The sequence below is a fragment of the Episyrphus balteatus genome, chromosome 1 (assembly GCF_945859705.1).
Source record: "Episyrphus balteatus chromosome 1, idEpiBalt1.1, whole genome shotgun sequence".
Classification (NCBI taxonomy): Eukaryota; Metazoa; Arthropoda; class Insecta; order Diptera; family Syrphidae; genus Episyrphus; species Episyrphus balteatus.
In genome coordinates, this window is record NC_079134.1 from 116,917,697 (window position 1) to 116,930,456 (window position 12,760).

General features: G+C 32.6%; 2 protein-coding genes across 2 annotated transcripts; one reads left to right on the forward strand and one right to left on the reverse strand.

The window, feature by feature from the left end:
• The first annotated feature begins 1,998 nt into the window (after positions 1 to 1,998).
• Positions 1,999 to 3,893, forward strand: LOC129913554 (zinc finger CCCH domain-containing protein 10-like). Its single transcript, XM_055992294.1, has 2 exons — positions 1,999 to 2,185; positions 2,260 to 3,893. The coding sequence occupies exon 2, from the start codon at positions 2,367 to 2,369 to the stop codon at positions 3,540 to 3,542; it is 1,176 nt and encodes a 391-aa protein (XP_055848269.1). The 5' UTR covers positions 1,999 to 2,185; positions 2,260 to 2,366; the 3' UTR covers positions 3,543 to 3,893.
• Positions 3,894 to 7,188: 3,295 nt separating this feature from the next.
• Positions 7,189 to 12,227, reverse strand: LOC129913578 (ATPase ASNA1 homolog). The gene is made up of 7 exons (XM_055992330.1): positions 12,005 to 12,227; positions 11,821 to 11,938; positions 11,581 to 11,762; positions 8,152 to 8,236; positions 7,910 to 8,083; positions 7,664 to 7,840; positions 7,189 to 7,603 (listed from the first exon to the last, which is right to left on the reverse strand). Exons 1-7 carry the CDS (start codon positions 12,115 to 12,117, stop codon positions 7,457 to 7,459), a joined length of 996 nt encoding a protein of 331 aa, XP_055848305.1. The 5' UTR covers positions 12,118 to 12,227; the 3' UTR covers positions 7,189 to 7,456.
• Between the last annotated feature and the right edge of the window lie 533 nt (positions 12,228 to 12,760).

Below are 12,760 nucleotides of genomic sequence, written 5' to 3' on the forward strand. Positions count from 1 at the left end.
CAGAAGCAACAATTACATCTGTAAAGCTTTATAGAACAAAAATTGTTTGTCGGGTGGTCTTGTATCATTGCAAAAGTGCAAAAGTGTAAAATCTTGCAACACTACAACAACAAAATGTACGGATTAAAATTTTACAACAGTCTTGCACTTTTGCTATACCCTAGACCTATTGCAAAATAAAAATACAATAGAGTAAAATTATTTTTGACAGATGGCAGCTCACCGTCTTGTCGCCCATGATAAACAGTACGCTTTTTTATTCTGTTTATTATGGTTGTCGGCTTGTCGGTATTCATGTCCCGTAATTTAGTTTCTTTTGATGTAAAATAATATGTGAAAATTAATTAACCCGAACAAAACAAAGAATTAAATTATACAAAATGGAAAAAAAAGAAGAAGCAACAGTGGAGGAAGAACCCTGTTAAAAAAAAAAACATCATGGATTTCATTCATGCTTCAATATTTACTATAGATAAGAAAAGGGGCGTTCACGATCTATTGTAAAAAAATAAAATTTTACATTTTTACTAGGCCTGTTGCACCAGATCGTGAATACCCCTATTAATTATTAATTAATAATAAATTTGGAGTTAAGGTCACTTGAACTTTAAAATTAAATACAGAAATGTATGCGTGGAAATAAAAAAAACATTCTACACATGGCACACTTCTTGCAATCATTTATTTCAAGTTGAGGCCCAGGGTAAATGAAGGCGAGGTCTTACATTAGGTGTGTTTTTTATTACCACCGGGCTTAACTGGTTAAAAAAAACGCCTCGGGGCTTAGCGAGAAAAATTGGCAGCACTGCATACTAAATGTTCCGAAATCAGCTGACACAAAAAATATAAAGTTGTCATATTTTTCGCTTTTGGGGTTTCTTGTGTGTTTTTGAAAAAAAAAGTTCAATTAACTATTAAATAAATATTTAAAATAATAATTGTCCTTCCAAACATCAGTTTTGATGTTTTTAAACAAATTCTAAACAATTTACGAACAAGTTGAGTTGGTAGCACAGATTTAAATCAGTTGAAAAAGTTAAGCCCAGAGAATTCTCCGGGCTTAACAGCTAAGCCCAAGGGGCTAAAGTGTTGTTGCATTTAACATGTAAATTCCTTAGCCCCGACTGCGTTTTTTTTTGTCCAGTTAAGACCGGTGGTAATAAAAAACACACCTATTAGTACTGAACCCATTCATTACATCTGTACGTTCGCAAAAACACACAGTCAGCTATTACATGAAGCCTCAAGAGGCGCGCCTCTTTTCAAAACTAATGAGTGCAAAAGAGATAGAAGATCAAACAAAAAATTATCTGACTCTTTCTTTTTTCAACATTCCCTTTCATTCTTTTTGCTTCTTTGTGGAATACAACAACAACAATACTTAAATCAAAAGAGAAATGTCAAATTTGAGTCTTTGATTCAAGACACAGTACACATAAAAAGGTAATATATTCCGAACTGACATTGGTCGCCAGATTGTCAAAACATGACACTTTGGCGACCAATGTCAGCTACCGAATTCTAAATTGTTTAAAATACCTACCAAAAACGCACAAAAACCGATAAACCACGCACACCAATAATTTTTAAACAATTATTTACCATTTAAAAAATTTGTTATTTTTTAATTTATAATATTTTTAAATGACATTTTATAAATTAAAACAAAAACAAATTTCCTGTTTACTGCGATTGAAATATAAAAATTAAAGGCCGACCTGACAGATTGGTGCCCATTTTTGACAAACAAATTTTGACAACGTTCGGAATATATTACCTTATTATGTGTACTGTGGATTCAAGAGGCATCGTGTAGTACGCGCCTCACAGAATGATTATCAAAAGAAAATTCGAAAAAAGAGTCAAGCCTCTTGAGGCTTCATGTAATAGCTGACACACCGAGCAAGAACTCGAACTTGTCTTATAACAACAACAACATTATTTTTGACACTTTCGTAGAATTTAACATCGGTTCAATAAAAGAACGCACTTAAGTGAAGTGTGAAGTCCATGATTTTATTTTTCCGTGGCTGTAGCTGTCGTCGCTTTGTAATTAAAATTAAAAGAAAAATTAATTTAATTCACTACTATTTCTACATCATGGAAATAAACAATATATAATCAAACAAAACTAAAAAAAAAAACATTTAAATGAAATCCAATATTTATTGATAATATTACCCATGTACGTATATAGATGTACATTATGTATGTATATATTTTTTCACGAACTAATTTGTTTTCCTTGTTGTTTTCTAGAACACCATTCAAACTAAATACTAACTATATGTATCAAAAAAAGATTCCCTAATAAACTATACCTCACAATTAACTTGCTACTCTCTAGCAATTCTTAGAAAAAAAAAATGAATCAAGCTTGTAATAACTTGATAGACAACAACGTAACCAATATGTGCAACAATAACCAAAACAATGCAAACTCAAACAATTCAATGAAAAATCGAATATGCCGTGACTTTGTCCGTGGCATATGTCGTCGAAAACACTGCAGATATCCTCATGTTGTTTCACCCGATTTGGTAGTGTTTTGTCACGACTACCAAAATTCAACATGCACCCGAGCTAATTGCAAGTTCTTGCACTACACCATCCAGGAACAAGAATATTACAATGTCAATGGCGAGTTTCCGCCAGAGGTGTCCGAAGATAACCAATCGATTTGCAATGAGTACGCAATGTACAGGCGATGTCGTCACAAGGACTGTTACATGATGGACAAAAGGCAATCGCCTCCCCCAATGAGACCAGTGGAATGCATAGAACGTCAACCAGTTTGCCAATGGAATCATAATGAATACAGAGGAGATCTAATGGCACGCCAAGGAGTTCATATGAATGGCTATAGGGCGGCGGTTTGTGATGATTTCCCATCATCATTGAAACGTCCAGCAAACGTTGATACACTCGAGAATTCGGCAGCATACAAACGATTCCGAGACGATATTGAAAGAATTGACATAGTTGCTTTAGTTCGGCGATTTGAAGAGGAACAAGTTATGCTAAGGAGACGTGTGGAAGCAAATGAAATAAAAATCGCCGAACTTAGAGCTTCTAATGAGTACTTGTTGGCCCAGAATGCTCAACTCAGGCTCACCAATGTCCAATGCTCGGCTGTTGTCAATCCGGTCACTATGACACAAACAACTTCACAGCAACAAACACAACTTATTGGCGGAGTATCTATTGCTCCGGTTCAAGTGCAGGCAACTCCAATTGTTAGCATTGCAACTCCGCAGACACAAATTATAACATCGAGTGGAACTCCATTGGCTATTGCTGCTAATACGTCACAAGGTCAACAGTTGGCTATATCACAGCAGAATATTACATCGCTATCGAATACAACTCAGCAATTAGCCCCGACGCATGCGCAACAAATTCTAGGCACATCGCAAATAACATTGACACCTGCCTTGGCCCAAGGCTTGACCATAAATACGTCCCAAGCTCTTGCAATGTCGAATGCTTCTCAGCCTATTATTTCGTATCCTATTATGACACATAGCATACTGCCTCATTAAACAAAATACCTACTGTACTCGAATTGTTAGAATAATTATAATTTATTTCGAGGAAAAACATATTTCTTTTCTTTTTTTTCAAAATTATTGTATTTTAGAAATAATTTGAAAACTTTGAATTAAATAAGTCCGAAAGAGCAGGCCAATGAATTTGAAATTATACCTTGTAGTTAATAAATTGTGTGTTAAATACATATATACACTCAAATTAAAATTTATGTCAGTATAAATGTATTTATTTTGAATTACGTAAATATAAATAACCTAAAATAGATAAACAAAAAAAAAAAGTTAAAATGTATCTTTAAATGTTCTCCTACAAGAATAAAAAAGTTATGAAAACCCCTGAATTTGTCTTATTTGTGGTCAATTATGTCAAACCCCTTCAGTTTTACTTGCCATGCCATTACGATCATAGAGAATGCAAAATAAAAAATGGGTTTCGCAATTCTGTCTGTCTGCTTTTATCTCGAGTTGCAACATAAGCCACTAAAGAGATTTACTGGAAATTTTAATTTGAAATTTTTAAAATTAACGGTAGGTACTTGCCATACGACCAAAATGGAAAAGATTATGTTTCTTATAAACGGCTCTAAGGATTTTGGTTTAAAAAAATATGAGAACTATGGCAAATAAGGTCCTACATTTGGTAACCGTTTTTTTGATGTAACCGATCTTAACGAATATTTTTAAACAAAAAAAAAACTAGGCAAATGGCAGTCGTAAAGGCTAAAGAGTATCGTTGAAGAAACCCTCATTAGACTCGACCAATTTTTTTTTCGCGTTTCCTCGACTTCTGTAGTCTGTACAAGAAGTTCTTTTTTTTCTCAGTTGTTCGGGGTCAAATCGTGGCATACGTTAGCTCGTGAACGGAATCTGTTCATTTGACATGGTGTCATACGTACAGCAAACGATTTCGTATTCAACTGAACGTAATGTCATTCGTTTGGTTTAAAGCTTTCAACAAATTGTAAAAGGATTCAAAAAGTAAAGAAAATTTGAGTTAATCTTATTTTTATATTAATTAAACTGTTTGAAATCACGAAAACATACAAATGTTTATGTTTAGCAAAATAAAATTGCACCAAAAGAGCTCAAAACACCAGCAACAACCCCATTTGCAGACCATTGATTGGTTTAAAAAAGAAAATATGGGAAATAAAAAATTAGATTTTAAAATCAAAACAACGAGATTAGATCTGCTCAGCAAAAAAATTAATAAAACTGTATAAAAAAATTATTGCCAAAAGTGAGACTCGAACCAAAGATTATAGAATGTATTCTATTATCTTTGCTCGAACCCACGCAAATTTACGCTCCCATATCTTCTTTTATGAAGACGCCTTGGACCGCTAAGGCACCCTCACATAGCAGTGGACGATTTCAAATTTGTCAAGCAATTATTATAACCTATGCAGATACAAATTCTTTTTTTTTCTAGCAAAAATTACGTTCTGTTTGCTTACATATGCCGTCATCCCGATCGCTGTGCTCATTTAACGTATCACACAATTGTCTTTCGTACACTTGAGGTTTTGTGACCGGATGCGATGATTTGGCCCCTGAATTTTTCTTGCAGCATTGATTTGTACGTTTTATGCTTGGCTGCATACTTACTTACTTAGGTTGACAGGCGGCTACAATCCGTTGTGGATTTGGGCCTTAACCAACAAGCTTCTTTCTTCAGCCAGCTCTATTCTTAGCTCACTGTTCCCAGTTTCGCAAGTTGATAAGTTGCTCTTCCACTTACTTACGCCATCTTAGACGAGATCTTCTTTTACTGCGCCGTGCCTCTGGGTGGAAGTCGAATAACCTTTCCGGGCCGGAGGAGCATTGTTGTATATGCGATCCACATGATCTTACCGCCTTGTACAACCCGTACAGTTCCTTGTTGTATTTTTTTCTCCAATCACCATCAATGCACACGGGACCAAAAATCACCCGAAGAACTTTTCTCTGGAAACAATCCAAGATGTTTTCATCCGTCTTTGTTAAGGTCTATGCCTCTGTACCATATAGCAGGACTGGGAGATGATAAGAGTCTTGCACATGGACACCTTAGTTGCTCGAGAGAGGGCTTTATTATTGGTCAATAGCCTTCTCAAATTATAGTAACAGCGTTCTCCGTTTGATTTCAGCGCTGATGTTGCTGTCGATGTTTATAGCGGTAGACGAAGTTCTTAACTACACTATGCTTCAACTGAATAAGCACACAAATTTTCAAAGGTATTTTGTCCATTTTTTCCTAAGATTGAGCTTTCATGTATTTTTTGATGATGTTTACAGTTAGTCTGCGATGTTGAGAAACCAAATAAAAAGAAAGAATAATTCTCAAAGTACCGCTATTTTTTTTCGTGTTCTCTTACAAAGCGTCCCATATGGAAAAATGCAGTTTTTTTTTGCGTCAACTGAATAGACACACGGTCTTTCAAGGTCAATATCTTCGTTGTTTATGAGAGTTTTGAGGTGTTTGGCATACCAAATCAAAGGTTGACTTTAAACAAGCAACAAAAAGGTATTCGTTTAGAATTTTCTAGACTCCATATGAGCTGGAAAAATGAGTGACTCAAAGTGTTTTTTTTCGTTTGAAAAAGGTCAATTTTGATGGATTCATAATTGAAGTCATCGGGGCCATCAAAATTGACCTTTTTCAAACGAAAAAACCCACTTTGAGTCACTCATTTTTCCAGCTCATATGGAGTCTAGAAAATTCTAAACGAATACCTTTTTGTTGCTTGTTTAAAGTTGGTTTCTTTTAGACTTTTAATGGGTTAAAATGATCCGTGCTCTTAATTACTCTGCGGAGTGTTGAAACACTTGCAGAAACACCAGCTTTTTGTTTGATTTTTGCCCCAGAGTCAAATGAATTGGAGGCAGATCTCAAAATTTCTCGTCGATTAACTGCTATTTTTGCCGTTTTTTACCTTAATTCATATTTTTGCTGTACGAACTTTTATTTTTGAGGTACGAATAGGCAACACACTAAAACTCCGATCAATTTTGGTAGCTATAGCAGACCCGGTCAGTACTTGTTCCGTTAACAAATTAATTTTAGCTCTGTCGACAGTATTCAAAGCTTTTAATCTACTACTTTTTTTTTAATTTTAATTAAATGACAAAATCTCACTGAGAACATTTCAACCTTTGATTTGGTATGCAAAACACCTCAAAACTCTCATAAACAACGAAGATATTGACCTTGAAAGACCGTGTGTCTATTCAGTTGACGCAAAAAAAAACTGCATTTTTCCATATGGGACGCTTTGTAAGAGAACACGAAAAAAAATAGCGGTACTTTGAGAATTATTCTTTCTGATTTGGTTTCTCAACATCGCAGACTAACTGTAAACATCATCAAATAATACATGAAAGCTCAATCTTAGGAAAAAATACCTTTGAAAATTTGTGTGCTTATTCAGTTGAAGCGGAGTGTACCTCGATGTGATGGCTTTTTTTTAGTGTCCTTTTTTGAAGACTTTTTTGTCCTTTTTTTGAAGGGCTACATTTTATTGATTGATATTTGGGGTGGAAGATGCACTGCGACCTACAAGATCTATTGTGCTCCTAAATTATTAATTTTTTTTTTCTATATTCATACTTTTTCCCAACTGGCTCTTGTTTCCTAATAAAAAATTGTCGATAGGAATATTCTTTTTTGTTCTTATTGACTGACCGATTAAGAAATTTTTTTTAATCATATAATGTTATAATTGTTAACTTGTGTTAACTATGTTAAATATTATAATTGCAATCTATAAACATGAATATTTTTACGTACATAAGATTGTTTTTTTTTTAAATTTTTATTATGTATTATAATTGCTTGGTGATATATTGCAATAGTTGTTTAATAATTAAAGCATAGAAAAATTAAAATGGAATTTATTTCTAACACCAAGTAATCACAATTAGCATCAGTTAGGACTATAAGGCTGAATAAGATTTTCAGAAAACTTTTTTATATTATCTCCACCTCGTACTTCTTTTTCCAAAAGCGGTAATTTCACAACATGGAAGTCCTCATATAAATCAGCTATCTGATCTAAGTATTTTTCTTGAATCTAAAGCAAAATATAAATGTAATATTATTAGGGAAACAAAATTCAATTTAAATAAATTACCTTATATCTGGAAGCACACATCGAACATGGTTGTTGATCTGTTTTTTTAAACAACAATTGATTGACAATTATATTATGAGTATCGATTCCACATTTTGTAAGCTCTTGTACAAGCCTTTCAGTTTCATATAAAGAAAGAAATTCGGCAATGCAAACGCAAACAAATGTAGTTTGATCCTTTAAAAAATAAATAAATTAGCAGTTACTACTTCCTGGTAGACATTAGAGTTTTTGACTGTTACTTACTGGATCCCTAAACTGATCGTTAACTTGTCTTATTATGGTAAGCATTTCATCTAGTTTTACTGTCAAAGCATCAGCACTGAAATCTTGTAAGCCAAGAAGCGATCCAAATTGAGAAATAAATGGAGCAATTTTTAATTTTAATCGCATAAGTTTTCCTAGTCCTTTTTCAACGACCTAAAAAAGAATTTATTGCATTTAGATTTAAGTTTTTTTTTTTTATAATTCTAATTAAATTTGATTACCTGTGGAAATGAAAGCAATCTCAAAGTGTGTCCTGTTGGAGCAGTATCAAAAATAACAGCCGAGAAATTCATTGCTTTTACCAACCTTAAATAGAGATGAACACAAGATTAATTTCAAGTCACCACATACTTTTGATCCAATTTCTTGATTAAGTTTTAGATAGACAAAAATAAAAAAGATGTCGAAACCCTAAATATATATCATGTACAATGTATGCTGAGAAAAATATTGTTAAAATCAAACATAAAAATCCCTGTTAAGAATGAACGCATACTGAACATATAGAGTTATCTAACTACTTTTGTTCTCTAGAGTTTCGAGAGCCAAGAGAGAGTGGAGGAAAGTTCTTTTTCTCTTCTTTTTTAATTCAAGAGATGTCAATAGAGGATTTTAACCAAATAGTGGATTTTACCAAAATAAAATTAGAATCAATGATTAAAATTTCAATCAATGATTAATTTAGAATAATGTGTAATTCGTTAACCAAAACATGTCTTTTTCTACTTGCGCATCCACCTTTATTACTCAAAGTATTAAAATATTTAACTTGAAAAAAAAAAAATAATGCAAGAAATTTTCTTATCTCTCTTATCTGATGTTATTATAAAAAAGAGAATTCCTTGAGAACTCACTTTTTCTAAGAGCAACAAAAAATCTCAGCTCTTCAACTGAGTATTTTGCTGAAATTCATCAGGCAAAAACTCTTTTTTTCGCTAGTGGACGGGTCAAGTGTTTTTGTTTTAGTTTTATTCCAAAAAGATTTCGAGAGCCTTAGGTTTTATCTCCCTTTTACAGATTTTTGAGAGTGCAGGTTTCAAATTTTAAATATAGAGAGCGCTATATTTATTCGGGTTTTGATTTTGTTGGTACTGAGAAAATAAATAATATACCTACACATTAACTCATACGTGTTTAAAGCTCATCCGACAACTTTTTTTGATTAACTTGTTTTTTATTTTTCATCTTCAGGGCCTTATTTCATAAAACTATTAGTCTAATATTTAATTACCAACTTATTAGTAATAAAATATGGACTAATAAAATTCAGTTTCATAAAAATAAGTTTCGCGACTAATATATCCTTTGATTTCACAGGGGAATTATCATCCGTGGAATCGGCTAAGGTGATATTTGATAGATGGCAGTAGATTGTACGATTTTGTTGTTGTTTTATGAGGTGAAGAGCTTTCTCACTTGGTAAGTCTTATATGTTTAATTCCATGGAAGCATTTTTGTTGATTTTTGTGTGTTTTCGCTCTTATTTTTTTAACTATTCACTAATTTAAGTATCTTAATACGTTAACACTTAGCATATTGATTTGTTTCCTTCTTTTATTATTAAAAATATTTCAACTATTGTGCTTTCTGAGAAAACACTGCGCGTCACTTAAATAGAAACAACAATTTTGCTTTCGAAAACAGCGATTGGTGCTTTGGTGAGGTACCTTAGCAGATTTTTGGTTTTGCATTTTCAAAGAGAAACTTTTAACAATTGTAAAAACAAAGAACCCGAAACAGAAACCGTATGGTGTTAGTTGAGTTTTTTTTCGCATTAATTCACAAAAAACAGTGTTTTTTTTGCGTCATTTGAATAGAAACAAGCTCTTAAACTAGATAAAAATGATGAAAAATCATGGACAACACTAATTTAATGTGTTGTGTAATGTGTTGGTTTGTTCCATCATGGAAGTTAAAAAATGTGCACAGCATTTAAAAAGCCTCAAAATGTAAAATAACACCATTTTAAGTTCTATTAATATAACAAAAAAGTTAACTATGTTATAGTTGCATTCAAAATGAGGGAAAGAATGGTTTTTTAAAGAAAAACATACCAACTTAGATGACTCAAATTGATATTAGTCCTATTTTATTGATTTATGAAATAATTACTTTTATAGTAATACGCTTTGCAAAATTGAAGCTTTGTGCTTCGAAAAAAGATGCAAACTTTTACAGAGAAATAATGGTAGAAGATCTCGGCAAGTCAAGGAACATGGAAAAAGATCCGTCATAGACATTTAACAAGCATATTTCCAGAAAAAAACAACGCAATAGGAATAAAACAGATGCATTACAGATGAAAACGAAAGTTTATTTCACAAGCAATTATACATATTGAATCTTTAAATTGTGGAAAATGTCATTTTCCTAATTTGTAAGAAGTTTACAAACACTTTAAGCACTTTCTCCAATTAGGTCCACGATTGTGTACAGTGCAAGTGCAATTTCAATGCTAGCTTCTATTTATGTATTTTCTGTGGTACCTAATGGCAGTTCTTGGTCCATGATTGGTTATTATGTGCAAATAATGTCAAAGTTTAACATTGTTTTACTTAAATTAGTGTTGTCCATGATTTTTCATCATTTTTATCTAGTTTAAGAGCTTTTTTATACTCAAGTTACCTCACCAAAGCGCCATTCGCTGTTTTCAAAAGCAAAATTGTTGTTTTTATTCAAGTGACGCGCAGTGTATCTTCAAATAAAATGTAATGGGTGTGACTTTCTAATGTCACACCCGTTACATCTTATTTGAAGATATTTTCAGAAAGCACAACCGTCACACCCGTTACATCTTATTTGAAGATATTTTCAGAAAGCACAATATTTGGAATATTTGTATACTTAAATTAGTGAATAGTTAAATAAATAAGAGCAAAAACATACAAATACCTGCCAAAAATTCTCAGTGGAATTACCCATATGCAATTATAGTGGAACTCTACTCCACTCCTGATAGGAGGTTTAAATAGCAAGAATGCTAAATAAAGTATACTAAACCAAATATTTAGAAAATACAAAGTAAATATTTTTCTCTTTGTTTCATAAAAATCTATCTCGTTATTTCTTTGTAGAAACATGAAGCGAAGCGTGCGCTTATAGGAATTGGAAATATCAAAAGTTAAGAGAGATTGTAAAAAGAGATTGTAAAGAGAGATAGTACTAAAACGATTTGTTTTCTCAAGAGTATTTTGATTTTGAGTAAACTGCCAATGTGCCAATAACATTTTAAGACGTCGTAGGTTGTTTTAAAATTCAAAAATGGAATATATCACAATATGAAATAGAAGAATACAAATATTTCCTTTTCCACTTTATTAGTATATAATAAAATAAGATAATAAGATAGGAAATGTTTTTAAATTATTAGAATTAGAATTAGAATCGAGTGGACAATTGCAGTTTTACTGCGTTCAAAATCTCACTCCACAGCCCCTCTCCCAAATCTTTTTTTTTTTTGTAAACTTCAGACAACTTCAATTTTCTATATAAATTACCTAATATTCAGTCTCTAATTAGATTAAAAATCATTGCTAACATTTTTGAGTAACATATTAATCAAATTTAATTTTCCTAAAACTCTCTATTTATGAAAAATTATTGTACCTACAAAAAGTGAAATTGCTTAACAAAATATAAATTTTACTTACTTCATGACTTCTGCATAGCTCATTGCTTCATCTATACCAGGAAGAGCTCCAATAAATTCATGCAGCACACTTTTGCTTAATTTAAGAGCATCATTTTCTCCTTCAAAGTATTCGTCAGGAAGCTCATTGAGACCAACATTTGGATCAACTTCCATTGCATACAAATTGTTAAATCCATTAACCTAAAACCAAACCATAACCAAAGACACAGAACACAAAAATAAAACTGACGAGCTTTACCTTAGTCGGAACTTTAGTGAATTTCTGATCGAATGCATCTGAAATGTTGTGTGCTGGATCAGTTGAAATTATTAATACTGATTCTCGTACTTTCGAAAGCTGAACAGCTAAACTACAGCTAAAAATTTCAATACCATATTTTACTTTATTTTTTTTTGGAAAAAAATAACATTTTTCTTCTTACCTGCATGTTGTTTTGCCAACACCACCTTTTCCACCAACAAATATCCATTTTAATGAACTTTGTTCAATAATATTTTTTAAACTTGGTTCCAAAGGTTCAAAATCACCACTCATGATTGTAAGTTAATTTTATTTTAAACAAAAATAACTAAAATTAAAAAAATTTATCCAGCTTGTAGAATTCTGAATTCCGTCGAATGTCGGAAATCTGACAGAAGATAAAAAAAAGGTTTGTTCCACAGAACACATTTTTATATTCATAAATCTGTTTGGTTAGTATCCTACCACCTGGTCTCCAAGAACAATAGGTGTGTTTTTTATTACAACCGGTCTTAACTGGACAAAAAAAACGCAGTCTGGGCTAAGCAACTTACATGTTAAATACAACAACACCTTACGGCTCGCGTACACCAAATCCGTCATCGGCCGAATTATGCTCGGACGTTGTCGACCGAACTCGGCCGATAGAACCAAGCACATAGAAAGAAAAGAGAGTGCGTACACCACTGAAAGTGACATCGTCCGTTGTAGTACGTTGACGCCCGATAATAACCGATCAACCGGCATAATCCGAACTTGTTTGGATTTTTCGTCCGTTGTCGGGTTGATTTTTACATAGATATTGCTAAAAGCTTTTTCTTTCCAAACATTGGCGGTATGAACTTTCAAAAATATAAATTTCTTCAAAATATTCCATTGAAAACAATTATTATATGCACTTCAAGTTTCGCAAAGTCAGACTACAGACCGGCAGCGA